Source organism: Toxotes jaculatrix, chromosome 6 (genome assembly GCF_017976425.1).
Source record: "Toxotes jaculatrix isolate fToxJac2 chromosome 6, fToxJac2.pri, whole genome shotgun sequence".
Taxonomy (NCBI): domain Eukaryota; kingdom Metazoa; phylum Chordata; class Actinopteri; family Toxotidae; genus Toxotes; species Toxotes jaculatrix.
Genome location: NC_054399.1, coordinates 20846909 through 20874685, shown reverse-complemented (window position 1 = coordinate 20874685; position 27777 = coordinate 20846909). Strand labels below are relative to the sequence as shown.

At 40.1% G+C, this 27777-nt stretch overlaps 1 protein-coding gene across 2 annotated transcripts; it reads left to right on the top strand.

Annotated features, from left to right (window-relative positions):
* Nucleotides 1-1587: 1587 nt before the first annotated feature.
* ttc14 (tetratricopeptide repeat domain 14) lies at nucleotides 1588-12051 on the top strand. Of its 2 annotated transcripts, none has more exons than XM_041040290.1 (12): nucleotides 1588-2200; nucleotides 2974-3104; nucleotides 3622-3821; nucleotides 3900-3984; nucleotides 4745-4874; nucleotides 5303-5458; nucleotides 5937-6008; nucleotides 6149-6268; nucleotides 6536-6658; nucleotides 7782-7899; nucleotides 9979-10085; nucleotides 10214-12051. In XM_041040290.1, the coding sequence occupies exons 1-12, from the start codon at nucleotides 2067-2069 to the stop codon at nucleotides 11247-11249; spliced, it is 2412 nt and encodes an 803-aa protein (XP_040896224.1). In that variant the 5' UTR covers nucleotides 1588-2066; the 3' UTR covers nucleotides 11250-12051. The 2 variants fall into 2 exon arrangements, with proteins under 2 accessions (XP_040896224.1, XP_040896222.1); XM_041040288.1 differs by having other exon boundaries at nucleotides 2971-3104.
* Nucleotides 12052-27777: the final 15726 nt, after the last annotated feature.

Below are 27777 nucleotides of genomic sequence, written 5' to 3'. Positions count from 1 at the left end.
AGGTACACAGGAAAGGCTCGTGGCTGGAGGTCAAACACTAAAATGACGCACCAATTCCCTGCATCCTAGCAATCCAACTTGAGCCTGTGAGCCTTTTTTTCTTTTTTTTAATTTCATCTTTGAATGCATAGAAATGCTTCCTGGTGGTACTGGAACATCTGTCAAAGAGGATCTTCTCGGTTTTAGAACTGCTTTAGCTGGTATCACCATATATGGAATTTAATAAGGGGAAAGTACATCAATATCAGCATAGTAAGTTTCCCTGAGTTAAATTGCATTTGCACTAAATGGGACCCTCCCAAAGCCAAACCATTACTGGAATCCCTCATCAGGGTTGTCAGACAGGTTTCTTATTTACGTAGTGCAATTCCTGTCTTCCTCTGGTCCCAGTACTTTTTTGTTCCATGAGCTCAAACCCTTTCTATCAGTACTGCACAATGGCACTCAGTAAGTGCATACTTCCTCCAAGGCCAAATATTGACAAAAATGTTGAAAATGATGTATCTTGCAATCTTAATAGAAGTGATAAAAAAATTTCTGGAATTCCTGGATCTTCCCCTGTGCCTGCTTGCTGACAAATAAACGCACAAACCAACAAAGCAGAGGGTGAAAACATAACCTCCTTTGGCAGAGATAATTATCCCTACATGCAGTGAGCTCTCAATCTTAACATCAACATAACATTAACTCAGTGTTATGTATTTAAATCTTAATTCATCTGATACACTTTGCACTCATTTGTTTCATTTCATTTCATTTCTTGTTTATGCTAAATATAGCTGTTTATACAACAATTTAATACTGATGGTTTTTACTGTTGCTGTGTGTTTCTGAGGTCACAGACACTCATTGACATTGGAAATCAAATTCTTGTGCCTGTGAAAGCACAGCTGAGAGCAGCATAATTAATGTGAAGGATTTTTTCCCCCTCTTTAGGTTTCAGGTAGTATTAGACAGTGTTTCCACAGGTTTCTTACAAAAATGGACCTAAGAGTGACTGATTGTCTGTCTTTTGGAGAGCCATGAAGACACTGATGGAATCCAGCTGGTTCAGATCCCTATAGCAGTTGTCATAGCAACCAAGGTCCTAGCACAGACTCCTAAAGATATCATGGACTGAGCCTGAGCCTCTGGTCTAGTCATAACACCTGAGCTTCAGCTCAGACAGTCTTTCCATGAGAGGTGAGGTCTAGTGGTGTCCACGTGGACCACTTGTTCTCAATGAAAACCACTTTATGTGTGAGCCACTACCAAACAGTAAAATATCTAATTTAATATTGTCTTTTTTCTATTTTCTTAATGCCTTTTATGTTTTGTTGAAAAGCCCTTTGAAGTACCTTGTTGTTGAAAGGTGCTATAGACTACAAGTAAACTTGCTCACCATAAGTCTGCTCTGTAAATAGTTTAGGCTATAGCTATAAGCTATCTTTTTTCTATTTAAAAAAAGACATGACTGCGCAATTAATTATTCAAAATATATTATATAGGCAAAAATGTTGAATTTTACTTCGGAGAATCAAATCAGACTCGGTGATGATGGTTCCTAGATAGAACTTGTTTCTCCGGACATCTTCAGTGTGACACACTCCGCACACGCTCAGTCGTTCATGGCTATCGGCTACGCACCTGTAACTAAACTTTGTGCAAATAAAGCAATAGTGGTGTTTTGTGTTATAGGAAACCAGTGGACTTTGCATGTGTAAAACCATCGGAATATCGTGAGTTTTAACGAAAATAGCAAACTAAAATAACCCAGTTCCGGATTGTTAGCATGACTAACTCGCGTTTGTTTTGCTAGCCAGCTAGCTAAACGACACTGTGCAACGCTGTTTATAATGGCCTGTTATTTAACTTAAGTCCAGTAAACCGTGTTTCTCTGCGTTTTTTATTTAAATTTAAAATTTCGCGACTTTGCCCAAAGATCTGTTAAATTGCTGAGTCTAGCGATTAAAAAAAGCATGATACCTCTACCGCAAGATACATACCACATTTGCTAATCGTTGCTAACAACTAAATCGTGCCTTTGATTCGTTCAGTAATGTGACAGCAGTCCTGTAGAACAGAGAATGGACAGAGACCTGTTGAGGCAGTGTCTCACGTATCATGGGGCATCGCTGTTCAATAAACTGAAATGTGAACAAACAGAAAACCCAGACTTCCAGGCTGTGGTGTCTGACTTGTGCAAAGCATCGAGTGAAGGGTAAGTCAGAACGTTTTCACAGAAATCCTCTGAAGCTCCCACTGTGCCATGAACATTTAGAATATTTTATATCGTTGATTGGTTACACATTAATCTTCTGAAGATATTATAAGTTGCGATATGAGCTTTGACTTGTCAGCAACAATCCCTGTGCCATAACCTTGTAATTCTACAACATTACTGCACTGAACTGTACAAACCACATTTCTATTACTTTAAAACTCCCATTGTGCAATAACATGTACATATCACCCATTACTTGTCAAATATAAGTACAAGTGGGCTGTATATACCATCCATAGACGTGCCATTTTGTATTTATTTTAGTAGGCCTTGCTCTTGTCCATACCTGCACTTGTTGTTAAAAAAAGAGAGAAAATTGTGATATTTTAGAAGCTGGAAAAAATGAATATGTGGTATTTTTGCGTCATTTCTAAATGAAATGATTTGTTGATCTGTTGATTAACTAGTTGATACAGATCAATAGTTTTGGCTTTAGTCTTTTATTAGGGATTTTTTTTAATCAATTCATCACACTAGTGTAATAGTGTGATGTTTGCAATTTGGTTGTCCTTCTTACTGCTTGTTGCAGCCTTTGGTTCTAAAATAAAGATGTCAGTCTTTCAAATCGTGAATTTGCTGCCTGATTAAGGTCTGGTCATTGTTGTATGATTTTATTTTTCTATGCATTTGTCCGTCATGTGTGAATTAGACAACTATAAGTTTGTTAAAAGGGCATTTTAAGAACCGGTGTTTATGTTTCTGCGCAGCAGGGGTGAAGAGCAGGGCAGCCCCCTTGTGGAGCAATTTATTGCCAGGAAGGCTGACATCCTGTTTTGTCCAGCATGGAAGACCGCCACTCATCAAGGAGAGGACCATGAGGAGGAGGATGAGGAGGCTGCAGGTCAGTGATTGTTTGACTACATATCTCAGGCTAATTTTTAGAATATCATTTTTATGTGAAGATAATAATTTGATTCCACAGGTTTTCAGGTCATTTTTTTAAAAGATCTTGGTCCAGAGTGAAACACTCAAACAAAAGGAAAACTGCAAAGCTGGCAAAGAACAAAATTTTGCTCGACTATAATGCTGAGCTCTCAGCTTGTTAAACCATAAATAATGGGTCATAAATTACATGTTATTGACAACAGCCTTCATATGTGATCGGCAGTACTGCCATCTGAAATAAGTGATCACAGAGGAAGTTAGAGGCAAGAAGAGGTTGAAGGCTTTGGGCAGGCTAATGTCACCATCAAGCAAAAGCTCAGTTTTCCTCGTCCTCACTTACACACATAACTGGTGTTTAATTAGGGTGCTTAGTGTGGATTTACTCTCAGTACATTTAGGGATTGTCTGATTCGGAGAAATGTGTCTGTGTATGGGACATGTTTGATTCAGGTTTCTGCCTGTGCTTTCCCCAGAGCCCTATGCCGTCATGCCGCCAGTGGAGTTGTTCATGGAGTTGTCGTATGAGGAGAGAAGATCCATGCTGTACAGGGACTTGGAGAGGGGAGACATTGTAGTGGGGAGGATCAACAACATAAGAGAATATGGCTTCTTTCTCACTCTGCTGTGCATGGCAGGAGGGCTGAAGAGGGACATAGAAGACCTCGAGTTGTCGGTAGGTCAATAAGATGAACTAATTGAATGTACTTGAATCATAAATCTTAATTAAACATGTTTTACTTTCTACTTTCAGGCTCTGTGTCACATCAGAGAAATCCCCTCCACTGGTAACCACGATGATCCTCTGTCCTACTACCAGATTGGGGACTTCATCAGAGGTTAGTGTCTTTTTTTGTCTTCGTCTTAAACAACCAGCTGGGTTTGGTGTGACCATGGTCAGAGTTCAGGTCTATACAAGGTCTACTTAAAGTTGTCTTGTGTTTCCTTAATGTATCCCAAGGCTTTGATCCTCAACAAGTTGACTTATGACTCCTACTGGCTTTGGGGAAAAGGACATAATCTGATGCCGCATTGCACTGTCTAATCAAATTATGCTGTCTAATCAAGTTCTGCTGATCTTCTGATCTGATTCTACTAATCTTCATGAGGGAGGATGATGAGTGACACATTTTTAGTGTAATATACGCTGCCGCAGTCTTTTGGCATCAGATAAGCTTTCAGACTCATATCTGTTACTCAAGTTGGCCTTCCTGGATCATATCATATCATCTCACCTGAAACGATGTGCCCCCACCAGCGTAGCACCTCATGCCGTATGTTTTTTTGGTTTTGGTATGAAAAGATGTTTAGTTTCACTATCAGATGATTTCTCTCTCTTTTACCGGTCCTTGTTTTACATGTGCCTGCATCTTGTTAGAAAAGCAGTGATAGAGTATTTGTGCACAGCTTTGACACACTTACCAATCACATTTCACACTTTAAATCCATCCAGTAGTTAGAGCTCCTTAAATGTCACCTGTAGAGCAACAACATAGCTTTGTTTTCTCTGTTAATTTTTGTTGTTTCTATTAATCCACATGGCTCACAGATAAAGGAAAACACATCTTTTCCTAAGCTCTGTGCTTTTTTATTGTGTAGCCGGAGTGAAAGACATTGACCGCTACCAGGAGAAAATCACAGTGTCCCTGCACCAGGCCTCCCTTTCTCCCAGCTTGCAGCACATCAAACTGGGAGTCATTACCCGGGAGGAGCTGCCCGTACACTACAGGTAACATCACATGATCCCTCAAAATGGGGAAATGAGTTACTCTCTGCATTTTACCCACACCAAGTGAACGAAACACACAAGCATGCACATGCACTAGAGACGCTGGGGCAGGGGGCTGCCAACTGAAGAGCCCGGGGACCAGTGCCTTGCTCAGAGGCATCACAGCCATGGTCGCAGAGGCGGGGGGGGCATGTGTCCTTCACCACCTCCCATATCCATTGTTCTTGGTCGAGGGGTCGAACCGACAACTTGTGCTTTGATCCTTGATGAGATTTTTGCGACAGAGAAAATAAACAAACCCATTAAGCTAATTGTGGCATGAATCACTATAACCTTTGTTTGGTATGTTCTGTTGCGGGTTTGCACAGATCCAGTTGGTGTTCAGTTCTTTCATGAGACTCTATCATTGTTAAATTCTCTCCTTTCAGTCGTAGCGTTCGTGTAGCTAGTGACTCCAGCGAGACGTATGAGTGTATACTGAGGAGCTGCCATGGCTACCACAACCCCTCTGTAGTAGACTACCTGCTGGAGAAGGTGCAGATTAGCGACACCCACCCACCATCAATGATGAGAGGACTCCAGAGGTAAACATGTTGACTACATCACCTCTCGTTTTTCAACCAATCATTTAAGGTTTTAAGGTTAAGAGTTTTCTGATATTTTTAGCAACAAACTTCAACGAGGAAGAAGTCCTTGATTCATATTTGAATAATATTTAGGTGAATATAACCAGTCTTCTACACAAAGTCTACTGTAACCTCTCATAATTTCAGTTATATGCCATGAAAGACAGAAAGTTGCTATGTGTTATGTTTCCTGGAGATAATTCTCATATAACATAGTTGTATATGCACATTGATTGATGATATTGTCATATCATGGAATATCTGAGGCAGAATGTTTACGTGTCAGGAGACTTTTCTTTCTAAGATAAAAAGGCATTCACCTTATAGGAAGGCTTATAAATGATGGTACTCTTTAAGAAAAGAGTGCCAGTAATGGTTGAGGGAGAATTGTTTGGAAATTCTCTTGAATTCTTAGCTGTGCCTCTTTTCTCTGCAGTAAACTTTTTCTAGAGGAGGATTTTGCCTCTGCAATCAGGAAGAAACAGTCTGCATCCTGGGCCTTGAAGTGGTAATGCTAAACTTTTTCATTTCAACCACAGCAAATAGATGAGGGGGGTGGGGGGTACCTCTTGGCTTCTTCTGACTTGACATTAATGTGAATGTAACCTTTATTTTCAGTCTTCCATGTCTGTCTTTTTGTCTTTTCAGTGTGCGTGCAGGCGTAGACCACTTCAAACACGGGCGTCATGTGGAAGCCATGAATGAATACAACAAAGCCTTGGAGATTGACAGTAATAATGTAGAAGCACTGGTGGCACGGGGAGCTCTGTGAGTTGATTATCATCACTGCCTGCTCAGAATAATAACAGAAACTTTCACCTTTTATTCCTTTGAACCGGAATGAAGCACTGTTATGATGAGATAACAGAAAGTTAACTCATTTATATATTACATAACAGATAAATAATTCAGAAGGTTTCAGTATTGATGCATACTTGAAAAACAAATTATCTGTTTGTTTTGTATTCCCACTGAAAAAATGTGTTTTTTTTTTTGTTTTTTTTAATCTATTTGTGTGGTTTCATCATTGCTTAGATATGCTAACAAAGGCAGCATCGTGAAGGCTATAACAGACTTTGAACTGGCTCTGGAGAGCTGTCCAGATCACCGCAACGCCAGGAAGTACCTCTGTCAGACACTGGTGGAGAGAGGAAAACAGTAAGTACTGTGACACTTTACTTTCCTAACAGTTTGTTTACTAGTTAGGAAAGACTGGGATCAGTAAGAGATATATTAAATTGTTTGAGTTAATTTGGTGGTACACTGCCCATATCCTGACACATTTCATCTCATGATCGATGTTTGACGGCCTGTGTATTTAGTGTCTGGTAAATTGTGATAGTACACAGCAGGATTTTCTCACATGCAAACTTCTGTGCTCTGAGCTTGTTCAGCAGCCTGCATGCTGATTTTGTTGCCCACTCACTGTGATTTCATTTAAATGTATAGTGGACATGCTAAGTCAATATAGTAACATGGAATCTGGGAACATTAGACTGATTTGATTAAATGACTTTCTTGGCTTTAGCTGAGCTTGTCAGGCCATGCTTACTCCAGGCCGAGCAACAAGTTCCACCACTTCATTGTTTTTTTGGTTGTGGTTTTTTTTTTTTTGAGTTCATAGGAGGTGAAGTTCAGAGCAATGGCTGTGGTTTTTGTCTGAGTCAGGCCGGTGCCTTGAAATACTGTGATTGTTTTTCTCAGATTGATTGCACCACAGCCTCATTTATGTGCCTTGTTAGATGTGTATCTATAAATGGACATGTACACCAAAGTAATCTTTTTTTTGAAGTAAAATCAGTTGAACAGGACACTAGAAACATAAACCAGTCAAACAGATGTGGGACATTTTGCTCGTGTTAACACCTCCTCTGCTGCCTCTAAATACTTTTTTATTTTTTATTTTTTTTAAACATGAGCACCAGTGTGCAGTTAAAATTATATTTAGGCGACAGCAGGATCAAAAAAGGGTTTGAACATTCCCAGGCTCAGTTAACACAGCTGCACCACTGAATTGGCATTATACAAAAGAACGACAGAAATGTGGTTTTGGAACAGATGAGTGAGGATCAACTGGTCTGGTTTGTTTCCAGAATAAAAAACAGATCAATATAAGACAATGTATGTATGGGAGTGGAAACAGTCCTTTTCTGTTAATTGTTACTTAGAATCTCTGACCTTATTTACTCTGAGGTATATGGTTGTGTGTGTGTGTGTGTGTGTGTGTGTGTGTGTGTGTGTGTGTGTGTGTGTGTGTGTGTGTGTGTGTGTGTGTGTGTAGACTTGAAGAACAGGAGAAACTAGTAACAGCGGAGGGACTGTACAGGAGAGCTTTGTCTCTGGATGACTCAAACCCTGAGGCACAAGATGCCCTGCACAAGATCACAGACACTATACAGGTGAGCGGGCCACAACACACACACAGGGGATCTGGGAAAGATGGCAGATATGCACCTGGTGTGTATTTTAGGCTTAACTATTGAAGTACATGCTAACAACAATGGGCATATCAAGGCTTTGTTAAGCCTATATTTGAATGCAGTGTCGTCTGTGACATCAGAAAAATGCAAATAAAGCAGGTGAAGCAGAAAACGAAACATCACTCATTCTTTTTCTGCCCTCTGTCCTTGGTGGGTTTTTGGATGTTTCAGGGTTGGGTGTGTCCGTGGTGCACACCAGCACGCTAGAATCAGATATTGAGCAGCTGCTTGTTGCTGCAGAGCATCTCATCCAGTTTAAACTGTATAAACCACTGTGAAAGACTAAAGTGGAACTCAGGTAGTGTCCAGTGTGGGACTGTTGTAATGTCAGATTACAGCAGTGGAGACGTCCCCTGTTTTGTCATAAAGACAGTGGAGATGTCTCCTGATTAGCATTTCTTTCAGGTGTCTAAAATGAATGTGAAGTTGTCCGTTTGTCTCTGATTTGTCTGTTTGTTTGTGACATAGATGTGTGGTCCAGTCTTTCTTTAAAGGCTATAATTAATATTTTTATATTAACATCGGGTCACTTAATGACTCATAGGTGAAAGGTATTTTTCGTAGTGATGAACCCTAACAATTCTCACCCAGCTCTGCAGCTCCCCTCAGCTCTACTGAGCTTCTTTCAACTGACCCACAACCTGAGTGTTTTAATTATAAGACGGTATTACAATAACACCGTACCTTTTAGGCCAACCTAGCATCACTCCAAGGCGTCTTAAATCAGACTAAAGCTGTAGGTTTACTCAAGGAGTTGACATAGATGAACAGGTGGGGGATAGAGGCAGCGTGGGTGTAACATCTTTAGCAGCTAAATCAATAAAGGACCTCTCCTGTGCTGGCTGTCGACTGTTTTATGAGACAGTTTGACAGATTAGAAGATAATATTACTTTTTTCCCAGACACAGCCTGTCAAACTGGTACTCTGTTAACATACTGATTATTAATTATTCATTGAAAAAATGCCCTACGTTAAACAGTTAGGATCGAAACTTTAATGTGTGGGATAATGGTTAACTAGTTCATGTTGGTTAAAGATTGATATGAAAATTCTGAGTCACTCTGACATCAGCATCTTGTGTCACAACTCTAAAATGGTTAACATGCCACATTTCACTGAAAATGATTAAAACGAGACAACAAATAACCACGCTATCGGATCTGTTTTTGTATTCTGAACTGAAATAAGTCAAGTAACAACACAGGAAAAAGACACTGCACGTGTGTTCAGATTTTTTCTGGTTGACCTCTGCTCAGGTTAGAGCTGCAAATACAAATCCTTTAAGTGGACTGTTATTGCAGTTAGTGTGCAAGGAATAAAGAAATGAAATTGTGTACTAACTTTTTTTTTTTCAACCATGTACAACGCTGTGAATACGACTGTTGTGCATATAGATATACATGTTCCTGACACTGTGGTTTGTAATACTGATGAAGTGTTCTGGTGTGTGTGTGTGTCTGCAACCCTGGAACTCTGCCCTTTGACCCTCCGACTGCCACGGCTTTGTCACCTGCCTTGCGGGGGGTGAATAAAAAAACCAAACAAAAAAACTGCACCCTGACAACGACTCGTCTTCTGGACACTGGGACGTGGTACCGTGTCTCTGGTCCAATACGGTAACGTTGCAACCTTCTCTGTCTCAATGGGGAACACATGCTGTTTATTTTCTCTGCACATCTCTGCCTGTACCTCTGTCCATCCTTTGGATGACGCCGCTTTTTCTACGGTAAACATGTGACTTCGTATTTTCCTCCATCATTCTGTCACCTGTGGTTTGTGATTGTGACGTCCTGATGTCCCTTTTAAACTTTTCGCTTTCCTCGCCATACTTTATTAATCCGCCATGAATGACTGAATAAATGAATGCATGAATGGATTCCATTGTCGGGGTCTCGGTTGCATGTTTTGGGTCATGGTGTGTGTGCGTTTGAACATGTCTCTGTGGGCTTTCGCCTGCTATTGTCATGCCTTGTCTTGCCTTGCTCGGCGACGTGAAGAAATCAATTCGCCTGCGAGAAGAAGCGCTGGCTAAAGAGCAGGTGAAAGCTACGAGCAGCCAGACCAGCGCTGACAAATTGCGTAAGATCTTAAAAGAGGAGAAGAGGTGAGTTGGCTCTGATCTTTTAAAGGTATGGCAGGTAAATATTTTCCCAGTAAAGGCATGTAAAGCATCTCATAAAAGTCAGCTGTTTGACCAGAATAAGATTATGAGTGGATGCCTTTTTTTCTCAGGATGAAGAAAAAACGGAAGAGATCGGCCTCTTCCTCGTCATCCTCATCCTCTTCTTCTAGAAACTCTTCTGCTTCTTCATCGTCCTCCTCTCGTAGGAGGTCCAAAAAGAAGAAAAAGAAGCGCAGGAAGTCTGAGCGTGGAAGTAAACGCCATCGCAGGATCTCCTCAAGGGACAGCAGGAAGAGTGAGGAGGGTAAGAGGGAGAAAGACCGGAAGGAGAACGATGAGGACGAGGTGGAGTGGTATCCCGCACCTCCCAACACCTCTGCCACCTTTCTCAACCAGAAGGGAGGCCCAGTTTTTGGAAAGGGGGGTGAGGATGAGGTAGAGGAGAAGGATGCTGAAGAAAGAAGGATCTGTCAGCTTTATTCTTTGTCTGCAGCCTCAGAGAACGATGAGTCTGACTCCTCACGTAGTGAAAGAAAGAGAAGAGACAGAGACGAGAGCAGGGCAAGGAGAAGGAAAAACAGTCTGAGCAGAAGCCCGGAAAGAGAGGAGACGAGGAGCAGGAGTCGAGAAAGGAGGGAAAAGAACAGGGAAAGAGGGCAGGAAGATAACAGGAGAAGCAGTGACTCTAAGGGGAGGAGGAGTAGCTTAGACGAGAACAGAAAGCGAAAAGTATCCTGCTCGTCCGTTGACTCCGAGTATTCACGGAAGTCTAGTTTCCGATCCGAATATTCAGGAAACTCTTCTTCTGCTTCCAAACACCCGGAGAACAGGGTGAGACACGACTCATCAAAGAGGAACTCCTTCAGCGGTGGTAGGTATGAGAACAGAGGGAGGGAGGACATTTGCGAGGTAGAAGACGTGAGAAGAGAGAAGGAAAGTAGAAAGGGGAGAGTGGAGGAAGACAACAGCAGGTCAGATGGAGGACTCCGTAAAAGATCAGGAAGTGCTGCGAATCATAACGAACCGAGTGGTGTGACCTCAGTGCCAGGGGAAAGGCCTAAAAAAGACCTTCCTTCTAACCTGCTAGATATTTTCAATCAGATTGCCCAGTTTGAGAAGGAGAAAGGAGTCGGGCCAAAAAAATAACTCCAAAACAAAAGCCCAGAAAATACCAAATACAAGTGTCATGGAAAAGAGGCTTTGAAATAGACGTTTGTGCCATTGATTCCTTTTCTGGACTGTGCATCGAGATTATACACCTGAGAAACAGCCAAATGTGTTACCGGACGAAAGTTGTTGTAAGTTACCCTAAGTGTTGAAGAAAACGAGTCATTTTACTTTGAAATGTCTAATTCTTTATGGTAGGTTTTAAGGCCTGTAGTCAGCTGGAATGCTTGCTGGGTAATAGCTGGTCGAAATGTAATAACACATTCATCTGAAAGGACTGAAACTGTAAAACTCCTGTAAAACATCAGATTACTGTGGTTACTGTTGGTGATAAGTGTAATTAATTTCTTCATCTTATATCTTATTAAAAAAACAACTATGAAATAATATTTGAATATGAAATTATCAATGACTATAGATGTTACATCTTCAGTCAATATTATTACATTAGCTCTGGAAATTTCCCACTTTAAATTGTACATTTTGACAAGTTATTACATTATTTGACAGTTTAGTGTCACATGCTACAGGCTTTGATATGTTTTTTGTTCATCTTACAGTGAGACGTTTTCTGTTAAGAGGACGCTGCCTTATGTTTACTGCCTTGTCCCAGTTTGTGCATTCTTTCTGTGGCTTGTTAAATCTCTTCCCTGACAACCTGACTGTTAGCTCCATGGTACTTTTTCCAGCTTTATACGACACAGATGTTTCAGTCGTATTCCAGCAAATTTTCTCTTGTCACAAAATGAACTCAGCTAAACCAATAAAGCATTTAAAATGTCAAAAATAAATGTCATGTTGTTTAAGTCCTTGTTTTTAAAGGATCATTATCATTATTGTTATTACTATTATTGGATCATTGACAGTTTTTTTTTCTCTTTTGTTCTTCCAACCTGCTACTTTTGTGTAAAAGATGCACCTGGTAAAAAGCTTGGGAGGTCTGGTATGTTCTAAATACTGGAACAGAAATTGTCTATCAACTGTTTCCCCTATACTAATATGGCCCATTAGTATTTTACTAATTAATTTAACAGGAATGCAGATCCCTTTATAAATTTCTAGCAATGTATGTACCACATAAAATATTATTTCCAATAATCCCAATGCACCGAAGCAACAAAGATGAATATTAAACCTTTCATTGGCCTGGCTAACTGAGGTCCAACAGTCTGTGCCCATGAAAAAAAAATCATGAAATTATGAGATCATGAAATGAATATTATACTGAATAGTATGTTAACACTGATTTGATATGTTTCGTCCATATGTTTTATTTAATCCATATCTTTTTTTGGTCTTTAAAAGACTAATAAAAGAAATGTACTTAATTTGTATATTTAATTTAATGAATAGGTTAATTATAGTTCTCTGCTGTCATCCTTTCATGTGCTAAGAAGAACAGTCTTGCTTTCAGCCTTGTGCAGTTTTTAGATAGTCCTTGATTTGTAATGCAACTTAAGCAGTAGGAGCATTTTTCACAGCCCAATTGTAAAAATCGGAAACTCCAAATCTTGAGAAATTTTCCTGCAACAGTTACACTGTTTTACATTTAGTGTTGCTGGTACTTTGAATAAGGACTTACATGCTTTCCAGCTACACCTCACAGTACAGGAAGAAAATTGTTCTTAGTGATGAATAACTACTCCAACTGTGGCACCACCAAATTTTTAGCTAAAATTCAAAGTGTATTTGGAGGCAAATGCATTCAAGAGATTTTCTCAAAGTCATTTTCATCCAATACCAGATCAAAGCATATCTGAAGAGACCAGTATCCTAAATGAACATCTTTATAATAGGAGAGGTCAAATAAACACTAAAGCATTGAAAGAGTCAAAGTTTTAAGTTTACATTTAGAAAGAGTGTGAGGACACGACCCATGATATTGTAAATGCAACAGTTCGGAAACCTTCAGTCAAACGTGGTGGTGGAAATTTTCAGCTGTGGGGCTGTTTCAGGTGACTTGCACAGGATCAGCTACACACCCGCAAAAGAGAAATACTGCTGTATTTTGCAGAGGCATGCCCTTCTGCCTCAGTAATATGTGTGGAAGAGGATTCATTTTCCAGCAGGATATTGATCCTGAACATGCATGGAAGCTACTGTATACCAGTCTGTTTGAAGTCTAAGAAGAGCAGGCGCTGCTGGCCCGAGTGGCTTCCCCTTCACGCTTACTTGACCTAAACTTTACTGAAAAAAAAAAAAATGAGGAAAAGCCCAGAAGTGAATAGGGGACACACACAGGAACATGACACAGCACAGATCAGGGATACGGTCAAAGGGCTGCTTCACACACGATACAATCAACATGCTGTCACACGGAATGTCTCACGTGGCATCCAGCCACGCAGGTTTTGGTTTTATTTGTTTTTGCTAGAGACATTCATCTCTGAGATTTGTGTCTGTGGAATTTTGTCTGTGGTGGGAGGTAGTGTCACTGAAAAGGCTGACACTGTGTTGCGTGAATTATTGAGATTAATTGGATATTGTCTCTGAAAAGTCCTGCTACTGATGAGTGTATGATTGTTCCCCTAGAGCAGGGGTGGGCAAACTGCAGGTTTTTGTTCCAACCAAGCAGCAGCACACCAGACTTGACTCATTTAATCAACTGATCTCAGTCTTTAGACAGTTGATTGGTCAAACTGTGTGCTCTTTATTGGTTGGAACAAAAACCTGCAGCCACACCGGCCCTTTGTGGAACAGTTTGCCCACCCCTGCCCTAGAGTCACAGGCAGGTTAAAGCTTTAACTAATGTTAGCATGTTAGTTTGTGCCAGCAAATAACTCTGGTAGTTGGAGCTAAAGCCAGACTAACAAATACTACAATAACTATACAGAAAATCTAAACTCAGGGAGCTTCCTGAGTGCCAGGACGATGCAGGTCTTTTATCGCTTCTAGGGAGACAGGGGCCAGCTGCCTCCACTTCCCTGATGGCCTCCAGCTCCACCCAAACCAGGAACCTGGAACCAGGAAACACAGACACACAACACACACAAGCCCTGAGAAAACTGAGCTTTACAATTCACGCTTGACCTTGTTAACAGCACATTTATCAGCAGATGAAGCTTGCTCAGTTACCTTAAAAATGAGGATGTTCAAAATTTCGATGTAGAGATTGAGTGAGAGGGGTTTTTTTTTTGGAGGGGTTCAACCCTTTTTGATCTTTTGTTAATCCTACTTTTCTGACTAATCATCTTTTTTTTTGCTAAATGGTAAAACACGAAGAATAATAACAATAATAATGTACAATGGTGAAGATAGAGTGATCATGTGGGCCACTCTAAACAGACAGGTTTTGAGACATGATTTGAAGGTGGAGAGAGATGTTATTGTCTGCATGTCTTGTGGAAGCGAGTTCTAAAGTTGGGGAGCAGAGCGGCAGAGGTTTTGTCAGTTTTTCTTTTTTTTTTTATTTTTATTTTTATGTATGTCATTCCTTATATGTTCATACAGGCAATATTGTCCTAAAAATGCAGCAGTCTTACACATCTGGTTGTCTCTCATGTTTCAACTTTGCAAATGAAACCAAAAGTGGCCTTGTGGCTTATTGGTGCTTTAAGCTACTTGGTGTCACATATTTGATTTAATAACTGGACACACACACACACACACACACCAGTGGAAGTGCGACCAGCCGTGCATCTCCCCGTGCCAAAGTAGCTTACTTTAGGCTTAGCTGCCAACCTCTCGCTTCCCTCCTCAATCATTACTGGTCCCATCATCAGTGATGCAGCAGAGAGGCTACGTGTCGCAGTCTATCTTGTTAGGGCAGATTAACCACTAATATACAAGCAGCAAAGAAGCCTCTTCCTCTAATACTGTACACACAGACTTCTGATCCTGTCCTTTCTGTCCCAGGCGCCTGACATCTTAATCTTTATAAATACTGACTCCAGGAGATGCTGCAGTCGTTCAAGCTGGTCTCACTGGGTGCTCACCCTGTGGGTCATCATTAGACCTATAAAGAAGCACTGGAGGAGTTTTTGGTCCTCGGCAAGATGCATCACTGAGCACATGGATTATTCTGGTGCTATTATGTGTCCAAAAAATTACTGGTATATGGATTGTAGTCTGATTTCAATTAGAGCTGTTAGATTTTTTTTATCCATGAATTCAAATATTATCTTCAGCTTGCACACATTGTCCAACAAAATGTCAAATAGGCCGATATGAAAAACAAGAATTCTGCACCTGACAAACCTTCACAAACCTAAGAATATTGCCAGAGTGATTATACACAGTGTTACCTAATGCAGTGGTTGATTTTAAAACATCTGTGTTTTGGTTGAATTAGTGACATAAAACAAATCAGTGTCAGTTGTGACCACCATTTGCTTTTAAAATGGAACCAGTTCTTCTTGTACACTGGCACACAGGACTTGCCACAGTCCTTCTGTGTATTCGGTCTGTCTCAGTATCTTCTGTCTCTTCATGTGATCCCAGACTGTCTCCGTGTTGCTGTTGAGACCAGGACTCTGTGGGGGGCCATTTTATTTTATTTGTCTCTGGCTGTATGTTTTGGGTCGTTGTTTCATGGTGCTCATTGAATTTGGGAGAGATCAGACGCCTCTGTATATGTTCACCAGTTGAGATTTATCCATGGCAGAACCTCAGTTATGTCAATGCTTCATTCGTCCACTGTGTAGGCCAGTGACCACCCCGCCTCCTTTGTTTAAATCAGCTTAATCTGACTCAGAGGTGAGAACCCCTAGATGTTTCTCAGATTTCAGGTTGGCTAAAAGAAGAAATGAATTCCTCATCACTGTTTGTTTGCATCAGAGCTGCAGTTCTGCGGCTCTCCACTGGAGGGCAGTGGGACACTGTATCTGTGGACTCCAGCAGTGGATTTTAGAGAACAGAACATTTTAGTGTGCTCCTCATCCACACTGCTGCTGCTGTCTGCCTTTGTTTGAGTAAGGAATTGCATTTTATATATATGATATGATTTTTTTTTTTAATCGAGGTTCATCTTTGAGTGACCGTGAAACAGCCTGATGCACTTCATAAACAACATTTCACTCATATTAATAAATGTGGCCTTTGTGCAGGGGTGCTGCTAAAAATTCTTGGTTCCTGAAAAACATTTCATTTGGGACCCTCAGTCACTAATATCACATCACTTGTATATCAGTTTATTAGCTTAAACTAAGGCAGTTTGGTACAGCAGTCCTCCAATGGGTGTTTTAATGTTCAGTATTTACTGAAATTGTTTTAGATTAAGTGTTGATTCAGCTGTGTGATCATTTTGCTGTTACAGAGAGCTGTTTTTGATATTTAGCCTCACCTCACTGACATAAATGGAGTGGAAAAAAAGCCTTAGTGCAGCAGTGAGAAGTGCCCAGCAAACCACCTACAGAGTCTGATCATAATATAATATCTATAATTCCATGCCCCTGCCCAGGTCTGAGCCCCTGATTCATATACACTTTTTCTCATCCTTTCTCATGAGGTTTGTCTTGGAAACATTTGGGTGCACTGAAATAGGAAAATCATGAAAAATTGTGTTTGTGATTTTGACCTTATTGCTAAAACTATAACAAAAAGAACAGATGAAAAGTTGTTGTCCTGAAATAAATCTTGCAAGGCACAATACAAACAAAATATCTGAAAATCCATTTAGTTATTTACTTACTTACATGAAATTTTTAAAAAAATGTACAAAAAATATGTGTGGCAAACATTGTACCAAGGAACATCAGGTTAGTACATAATGATAGGCAAAGAAAAAGAAAGTCCACTAAGACTGCAACTAATAGTTATTTTCCTGATCAAGGAATTAATTATACTGTCAGTAAAATGTCAAATTATTGGGAAAAATGGCCGTCACAGTTTCTCAGAGTCAGAGGTGACATATTCTGTTCTTTTGTCCAACTAATGCAAAGATCATCAGTTAACTATCACATGAAATAAGAACAAGCAGAAAATCTTCACATTTGAGGAGCTTGAGCCAGAGAGGTGTTTGTTGTGTTTGCTTGAACAAGGACTCAACAGAAGTTTTATATATATTTAAAGGAACATTTGTATGATTTTATCTGAATCAAATGATGTTTTGAAAAGCATCCCACATATAAATGCAATGGTAAATAATATCCGCCTTCTAGGCATGACTACACAACAAAGGTGTTTCCCACACATCACAGTAATTAGTTAACATGCAGATTATGAGGCTATGGCCTTTTAAAGAAAGCAAAATAATGCTTTTCTGAAGATAGACCCAGTGACTTTTAGTTTCTGTTGTTGTTTTTTTGCCATAATTACCTTTATGTTTACCACACCATCCTATGCATAATGCATTCACAACTCATTTCAGGGATGCACATGTTCGTGCATACAGCATACAGAGCCTCAGAGACACCTCATCACTGTCCTTTTCTGCAGACCTGAAGGACTTTATTTCTCAGGGAGTTTAAGTCCTGACCCTGCACTGCTGCAATAAGCTGAGAGTGAAAAAGTGACAGAGAAAGAAAAGAAAGACTGACAGAAGGAGGGAGAGCGGTGTGACTGCTAGAGGGAAAAGAATAAGAAGACCTTTAGTCCTTGAAGGTGTGGGTCCCTCGGCTAGTTCGGGAGGTCAGCGGCAGCAGCTGTCCTGCTTGACCGACTCTGATGAAGCTGCAGATTCTCGCCTTCATGAATCATCCCACTCCATTATACCTCCTCCTCCTCCTTCTCTGCTCCCACCTGGACTCCTTTTCACAAAGAGAGGGGATTCCTCCTCTTAGGCCTCTTTCTTCAGCACTGAGGCAATCAGACTGTTGAACACGCAGAGGGAGATGAGACATTTTAAATTAGTGTTAGGAGAGGGGGAGAGAGAGAGAAGGGGAAAATGACATTTTTCATTTTCTACAATAAAAGGTACTACATTGAATTCTCGGAGCATGACAATACGGAGGAGTAAGTAATGGAATAGGAGCAGACGTGGTGTCTGTGTGTTAGTGGATAATGAGGAATTTAAAGATGTACGGTCCTCTGCTGCCATTCAATCAGACTCTCACCCTGTCGCTGTCACTGGCCCTCGTCTCTGCGCTGTCACAATACTCCACAGAGACTCAAACTTCCTAAAATTATTTCTGTAGTCATCCAGAACTGGTCTTGAGCAGTTCTTAGGCATCAGCTAATCCAGCAAGGTGTGCCATGTTTTTATCCTGCCAACTTATAGTTTTTATTCAGGTGGTTTTGACTTTTACAGCATGGTGACCAGGGCCTGATTACCAACCGGGCAGAGTGGGCCAAGGCTTCGGGGCCTCCAACCTTCAGGGACCCCCAGAGGCCACATGTTCATTATGTTTTATCAATGGGTTAGAATTAGACTAAAAGGGGCACTTCAGTGATTTAGTGTTGCACTTTGAAGGACTTAAGAGAGAGATATTTTCAAAAGAATCATTACAGAAGATGCAGAGATAGGTGCAGCTAATTTCTTTTATATATACATTTTGTATAGGACTTCAACTAATGATTATTTTCCTTATGGATTAATCTGTTGGGTAGTTATTTTACAACAAAGCATTGTGTTTTGTACGCTCTTCATGTTTTGCATATAAAAATCTTGATTGTTGTAAAGTAACTAAAAGTTACTAAAGCTGTCAGATAAATTGTAGAGGAGTAAAAGTATAAAATGGTTTGACAAGAGCAACTGCAAGTATCTCACATTTGTATTTAAATACAGTACAGTATTCTGACTTAACTCAGAACTCACCAGAAACTTTTTTTCTTTCTGTTGTTTCCTTCCAGTCTCTCTCCTTTCCTGCCATGAGTGTGAAGCTGTTGCACAAATCAAGGTCATTCTTTGTTTGTTTTCATTAACTGGGATGTTTCATTAGCTTCATCACAACAGATGCTTTTCTCCCTTGAATTTCCACCAACCTTCACACAGTAAATCCAGTGCGGCTGTACCTAACGATTATTTTCCTTATCCATTAATGTGCCAAATATTTTCCAGAGTAATCAGTGTGGCTGTTTTGTCATTATTTTATAGTGAAACATGCTCATCACAATATCCCAGATCCAAGTGTGACATATTCAAATCCCTTGTTTTGTCTCACCAAGAGTCAGGAGTCTGTTGGTGAGACAAAACAGCAGAAAATCGTCGCGTTTGAGAAGCTGGAACCGGAGAAAATTTGACATTTTTGCTTGAAAATTTACTCAAATTATTAATTTCTTAACAAAATAGTTGCTAATTAATTTTCTGATTGACTAAACGATTAATCACCTAATAGTTTCAGCTTTAAAATCTACTGTGGCCTGTTATGAACTACACCACAGTATACCAGGGTGCAGAACACACCAGAATACACTGTACGTTACTCTTTCTTAAACTATATACTGCAGACGCTGAATGGTGATGTGTGTCAACACAATAGTATGTCTTCAGGGTTTCTATTCAGTCCTCGCACTCTACAATAATAACAACCATACTATTTGTAAACTATAGCATATCATTTAGAAACATAATGTAGTGACATCATCACAAAGCGCCATAGTAATTTCAACTTCAGAAAACCTGTCAAGCACAGGAGGGCCCATTTTCACAGGGCAGAAATATTCTTTACTGTTACAACTATAAACACCGTTTTGACATAATTGCTGCTCTGAGAGTGCGTGAAGTGGAGAGTGAACCTCATTTATTAGAGTCTTAACATCCCCCAGGGGCCATTTTCCTCCCAGCGAGCAGTCATTAGAAAGCACACACACAGCAGGAAGCCCCAAGACAAAATGCAAACAAGTCTGCACATCATTGTTCTGTGTGTCTTCTGAGTTACTCCTCACAGCCTTAATGGCCTGATGTTTCTTTTAATTCTTTTCATTTCACAGGGGGCATTCAGTGTTCAACCTTCCTTATTTTGTATCTACTGTACTGGTGTTTTTTTTTTTTTCTTAATCTAAAATGCTCGAAGCTTAAAACATTGTTTTTGCCATATGGTTTTGGCAGCTCTATTATCTGTGTGTGAACCCTGCCTACTGTCTTTACTGGGAGCTAGGTGGTTTTTCATTTTGCACGCTGTCAGGATGCCACCTTTGATTGTTCACTTCAGTTCCAGTTTAGATTTTTCTTTCATTAATGAGTTTTTCTTTTTTTGTTTCTAAACTCATTATTGAATCAGAGCCATAAAGAGGCAGGAGCTCAGGTTTGGAGAGAGGCCGCAGCCATCAGAACATCCTTCAGTGGATGAAAAGGATGAATGTTCTGGAAGTGTTCATGGCCGAAGTGAGAGATGAGAGGAATCTGTTGATTTGCTAATGGAGCAGAGGTGGCAGTACACAGCGCCCTGTGTACAAAAGCGCTCCTGCTCTGACCTCTTTTTCTTTTTCTTTTTTTTTCAACCTGGCCTCTGTTCTCTCCCTCCTTCCCCACTTTTCATTTTTCCCTCCATTTTTTGTCCATGCATATTTAAATGTTCTAGTCACCACTCATGACTGATACTTTCTAAGCCTTCAGCATTCAATTGTTACATCCTCAGCTACTCTGAAGATGCAGGGACAAGCACATTGTACACCCAAAGGAAATTTCCTTCCAACAACAAAATTATGCTTGGATACAAAACAAGCGCGCACACCCGAGTGTACAAATGAACGCGGGAACACACACATGCACATTAGCATACACATGCACGCAGATAGACACTTGCAAATTCCATTACACTATAAAGGATTTGGATTAATTTAGTAAACACAGGGTCAGAGCTACCACAAGAGCTGTGGGGAGGTGAGGTGTGTGTGCACAAGCTTCAGTCTGGGTGTGTTTGCACATGTGCACATGCGTGTGTGTGTGTGTGTGTGAGAGAGAGAGAGAGAGAAATAAATGCTGACTGTGTGAAGCAGAGAGTCCTGGCAGCAGCAGCAGCAGTAGCAGTCTAAACCCAGCCACTCTCTCCAGAGATAGCACTTCTTTCTCATTTGCTCTGGCCCTATTTTAATAATAGCTGTGCATAAGTAATTTCTAAAAGGCCAGGCAGGCACATGGGCACGGGTGGGGGGGAAATTAAACTCATTTTATCTGTGAGCAGGTGGATTCCTATTTATCATTAACATGCATAGAATTTGCACAATGTTATTTCTTGCTGCTGCTACTGATGGAACGTCATCCAAATAATGTCGGAGGAGGGTCTGCCTTTTTTTTTTTTTTTTTTTTTTTTTTGCTTATGCCGGAGTGAAATTCATAGATAAAAGTACTAGGGTTTTTTTTCTTGCAATTTTCTGCAAACGGAAACTAATTCTGGGAAGCTTCTTATTACAGTGCAGGCTCATTTGGTTTGCATTAAAAGGGGGACAGGAGCGACATTGGGATTTCTGCCAGATTTCCAGGAGATGCTCCAACATTCGCTCTTATATCATTAGTAACGCCCCTCCCCCCTCTACTTACAGAAGCCCTTTTCCTCTTTTAACTGGCATTAAACAATCTCTACTCATTATTGGCCCAATAATAAAACTGGAATATATTTGACTTCCTGATTTAGATCCTATCAAAATATTGGAATGTAAATGTGTAATTCTGAACGCATGATATGGAGGTTAATAATTGCTGGATATCCTCTGTGTTATTTTAGCATAATGCAGCAGCAGGATTATTTGTCACTTTTTAAAATTAGGATTGTGGTTTTAAATTTGTTTTGGATTGGAAATCTTTTAGTGTCACAGCATTTTTGGAACTGTTTCTGGTTTATCCAGTTGTGGCCTCAAAACCATCTAAAATGTGTTATTAGTTTAACAGTTTCTGTGATAATGTAAAATACATATACTTTTGTCATAAATTCATAAAGGCTGCAGCTAATGATTATCTTCATGATTTTCCTGATTATTGTCTTGATTAATCAATAATTTGATATATAAAATGTAAATAAATTGAGAAATGCTTTCAGATGCATTTATTGTCTGGCCAACAGTCCAGAACCCAAAGATGTTCAGTTTAAAATGACATAAAACAAAGAAAAGCAGAAAATCTTTACATTTGAGAAGCTGAAACTAGTGAAATTTTGGCATTTTTGCTTAGAAAATGACTGAAAAGATTAATCAGTTATCTCTTTATCCTCCATTTCAGTCTTTATTATATCATTGTATGTATGCTTTTACATCAGTGAAGCACTTTTGAAACTTAAAGTGTATTGCTGGACAAAAGATAATCATTCTTAATACATATGTTTATATAAAAAACAAACAAACTGGACGTCAAGCTCAAGATCAAATCACATCTAAGTGAGCCACACTTTTATATCCCTTCCTGTTACTTCTACATCCACATCCATGTTGTTGTCATGTAGTGGAACAACATCACACGCCACACTTCGCAGAGGGGGATCATGGGAGATACGTCTGCAGGCGGGATTAGACCCGCTCTGACCAGTCATTCACACCAGTGTTTACGGCGATGAGGAGCGAGATGATGATGTGTGTCTCTGTCTCCTTTTCTCTCCCCTGACAAATAACAGCATGGCAGCTCATGGCAGCTCCACAGCTCCTGACAGCCAGCCAAGCAGCCAAGCAGGCAGGCAGTCAGCCATTGTTTTGTAATGTGTTTCACTCTGCCAGCGCTGATCCTTGCTAAGGTACTTACCACGCCATTGTTGTCTAAGTATGCTATTTTCTGGCTGGGCACCTCCACTATAGAATAGGGTGCTTTTTTCCCCCCTTCCTTTCTTTTTTTTTTTTTCAAAAAAGAGGTTTGTTACAGTCACCGTCATGCTAATCCTGGTGTGTGATATGTATATGTGTCAACACAGAGAAAGAGAGAGGGAGAGAGGGGAGTCTTAACCCAACAGAGAAATGGTGTGAATGGCAGAGAGGCAGATAGACAGACAAGTCCCATTCACTCTTTGCTGTCCTCCATGACACCAAATTACTGTTTATCAAAATAAGACGAGCAGTATAATAAGGATACTTTAGGAGTGTATCGTCTAATGCGTCTTGAATGTGTTGAGGCCTTATGGTATTTCTAGGGAAACATTCTCCCAGCAGTCAGATTAACAGAGCAGTTCAGAGGAGGACTTTTAGCTGCTGCAGTGATTTTTTTATTAACTTATTTAATTTATTTAGTTCAAAAAGAATGATCAAGGTGAGACTATTTGCAATGTAATAGGTACAGTATATTTAAAACAAGGCAACAGTACAGTGCCATTGTTTGATACAGTTTGAGATTTGGGGAAATATGCTTACTATGTTTCTTGCTGAGAGTTAGATGAGAAGATTCTTACCATTTTCCTATCTGTGCAGTAAATTTCCAGTTATCTGCGGAGGTCAGTTAGCTTAGCACAAAGACTGGAAACAGAGGGAAACAGCTAGCCTGGCTCAGTCCAAAGGTAACAAAATATGCCTTCATGTTTACCTTACAGACAGTGGCATTAATCTTCTCATGTGACTCTCAACAAATTAACAAATTAACTAGCCTATTTACCAAAGAGTTAACCTATTCCTTTAAAAATCACTGACCTACCAGTGGATTAGCCTTCAAAAACTCATGCTGTGCAGCCAAACATTGTTTGAACGCATCCAACTTTCTTCTAAAGTCTTGTGGAGATCCCAAACTTTCCAAAATGATCAAATACAAATGTAGCAATACAAATATATAGGCTGAATTTTGGGGAAATGTACACAGCGATGACCAGAACATCTAGAATATTTCCATTTCATATGCATTTCACTTAGTGTAAATGTCAGAATTGGAACAAATGTTTGTTTCCTGTTTGATTAAGACTCTAGCCATGACTTTAGAAATATTGACTTTGTGAATAAACCAATACAACCCCACCCTGCCAAGGAATCATTTCATCAAGCTACTCAACAAACATCTCCACATTTTTCTTATATATTTCTTTCTTTCCCTACACGATGGTTAAACACCGTTTTGACTAATTGGATATAATTATGGTGTACAAGTAATAAAGACCCCCTTTTCCAATTCATTTTTTTAGGATCAACCGTGAAATAAAACTCACCAAGTGTAATTTATGTAAAACTGTAGAACGTAAACTCCTTGCAACCCTCAGAGACTGCTGTGGACATGTCTTCAGTGTCCTTTTTGTTGTTGTTTGGTGTAGCATTGACCACATTTTAAAAATGCAGCATTTGTCCCTGTTGTGTGATGCACGATCACTTCACGATCTCCACTATAATTAATCACCACTCTGAGACCTTTTATTTTTCCATTTCTGGTTAAGTGTGCATATTTCACTCGCCCATTCTGGCGGTGGAACAGAAAATCTGTGGGAGCATTAATAAGCCTAATATAGAAACATATTTGAACCCTGGTCCTCCACTAAGTAGATTATAAACATTTATTATAGCATGTTATCATAATATCCTGCACAGCATATTGCAAAACTTCAGTGGGCCAGTTTTTCTCCCGGTGCAGTGGAAGATCATAGTTAATTCAGCAGCGTTATGGTAATGTAGAGGTCCCTATCGGTCCCGGCATCACACATACTAACAAGCTTAGGATAAGCCCAGCCTGGAATGGTATGAGGTTTGAATTTCTGGAACCAACGCGGTCTCTGCAGCCAAATCTCACTTCAGCAGAAACCAGTAGGGTGATTCCTCTGCTTAAAAAATTAGTGCTAGTGCATATATATTTTTTTGCAAGGAAAGGAGGTTTGGTACCTTGTGAGGGAAAAAAAATGCACTGTGTGTAAGAAAAAAAATATTTTAAGGATGGCAAAAATCGTCTTGAGAGGGCTAATCAGCTGGCAACTCTGAAAAGCCTGTAATGTGCATTAAGAGATTTATACACAGCGCAGAGGTAAAGCCTCGCAACATTGTTGACTCATTTAAAGATGCCAACATCTCAACTTTGTGCACTGTTAACAAATGCACACATGTTAAGTTGGTGTACTCTGCACTTCTCCTGTCTCTCTAAATCGCAGTGTATCTGCCATAAGCATGTTATGCCCCAGGGCTCATCAGTACCATGTGATCCCAGGCAGTGCTGCCACTGTGAGACAACATGCTAAATCCTGTTTGTGAGACTTGGCTGCTCTCAGCTCTTAGACTAATCTAACCACCCTCAACCTCGAGCACAGGAGAAGAGCGTCTGTCGCTCTGAGAGGAGAGGAGAGGAAGAAAGAGCAGAGTAAGAAAAAGGAGGAGAGGAGAAGTAGAAGTTGGAGAGGAGAGGAAAAAAGGAGCTGGAGCGTTGAACCATTGACATCACATTCAAATTTTTCTCATCAGTTTAAGAAAACAGGATGGTTTGCAAATGAAAAGTGCAATAGCAGTTTCTTTCTCAGCAGGCACCTGAGGGCTGAACAACATGCTGAGAGCATGTGATGGCATTGAGGTTGCAGTAAAATTTGAAATAAAGCTGCTTTACAGAGTAACCTGCAACTATGAACAGAAACTTTCACATTTTCATTGTGCTGCTGTAACAGTTTTCAGCATTGGTATAGATGATAACTCAAGTGTGTCTTCCAGAACATCAACTAAATACACAAAGACTGAGTGTACTTTACAGGAAAAGGTAACTAATGATGTGACTGTTAAGCTGATTACGTAGCAAAACAAAATGTTGCTTTGGTGCTAATTACCTAAGGACAACAAAACTGCTTTCATTTCTAAGAATCTGCTTCTGCCAGATCCTCCCAAAGCCTCTTTCCACTATTGATATGTTACCAACACACAAGAGTTGCTGCGGAGTGAGAAAGTCCTGCAGCCAAAATTCTGTGGAGTCTAGACATTTTGCATAAGCAGTGTTGTGAGTGCTGCCTACATTGTCAGACAGTACCTGAGACTTTGGGGGACTGATGTGATTGCATTTATGTCAAAATCTTATTTTCTGGTATCCTGCTCTTGTGACACTAACATGACATGACTTAAAATGAACAACTGACATGAATGTAGCTGTTAGATGCCATTAGATGAGGCTCAAATGAAAGTGTGATGTAAATCATTGCCATTGTCTTACAGCCTTGTCTCCCCTTTTCAAGCATAAATTAGGTCTGCAATCAACAGTTGTTTTCATTATCAATTAATCTGCAGACGTCTAGCCCAAGGTAACATCTTATGTCCAGTATCTTATGATTCCTTCTTCTCTGTTGAGATGCAGAGAATTAACACCAAGACAGATAATCCATCATCCATCAAGTTTATCAGAGCATCAAAACAGAGAAAACTGTATTTTCATCACTGAATAATAAAATAGTCATTATCAAGTCATGCTGTCAAACAATGACTAATTATTACCTAAGCAAAGGACACAATGGTCACTTCTTTTAATGGTGGCAGTGAGGCAAAATGGGCAACTTATGCAGAAGTAAGTATCTAAACTGGTGCAGAGTAATTTCACTTATGTTTGTTGAATACAGTCTACAGTTACAGTTTACTCTGCTGTCTTAATCTCATGTCCATGCAAGGCAAAATGATGATTATAACTGTACTGCTTCCTGTTTTGTTTCTAAGTAAACAAAACAGGAATATTTTTACAGTCACTAAATATGACACTTCATAGCTGGTAAGAGGAAGAAGAACAAAAAGTTGGTGTTTGCAGTCTGTCACATTTTTGTTCTCCTTCTTCACTGTTTCAGTTACTGTCTCTCTCTTTGTCCCTCGCTGTCTGTCTGTCTGTCTTTCTGTCTTTCTGTCTGTCTTTTCTTTCTCTCTAAATGATAATGCAGAACGTCACAGATTTGGCACTTGTAGCAGGTTTTCGCAGAAAAATTAATTAATGCAAACTCCAAGTGCTATCAAAATTATACATTTGCAGCGTGCGCAGATACAGAGAAAGAGAGGGAGAGAGATGTGAGGACGTTCTGGTCTCATTAAGAGAGCAGGCAGAGTGGAATTAGTCTGAATATAATGACAGGCCACACTATCTCATGTAAAAACAGCCCTGTTTTCCTCTCTCATTCATTGGCACTAGTAATTAGTTTTGGCCCTAAAACTGTCACCCTTTACTCTAGAAAAGGCAGATGTGATTTGAGGTGCAATTTAATCTTGCTTTAATGAAGAACTAATGGACGCATTGCAAATTACTTCCCCCCCCCTCCCAACCCCCTGTGTGATTGAACAGGGGCTTGGGAAAAAAATCTATTTCCTGCTTTTGAAAAGATCAAGAGTATCTTTGATAATGGTGAGAGCGTCACCGGCAGCTTCATTGCATCGAGCCAACAAGCTCTTTTACCCAAATCACAATTCAGTGGAGAGGAGGCCACAATTAGTGACAAAGCAGAAAGAGTGCTGCAGGGCCTGGGCAAGCAGAAAGCCTCTCTGTGCTCCAGGCTCCTTGTTAGAAACAGGCCCTGGAGGTGTCACACACGAACAATGAAGCCTCATAAATTACCACCCGAAAAAAAAAAAAAAAAAAAGATGTACTACTAATTTTCAATTACACCTATAATGCATTCCCGATTGGAGAGAGAAATTGGACATGTGTGGAGAAGAACAAACAGTCATAGGCTCAATACACCTCTCTCTGTTTGTGACACTGAAGCCTTCTAAGAGCCTATGATATCGAGAGTGTATTAGCAATAAATTACATGGTGTTTAATATAGCAGCTCGCTGGTGATTTTGCTCCACACAGATACAGAG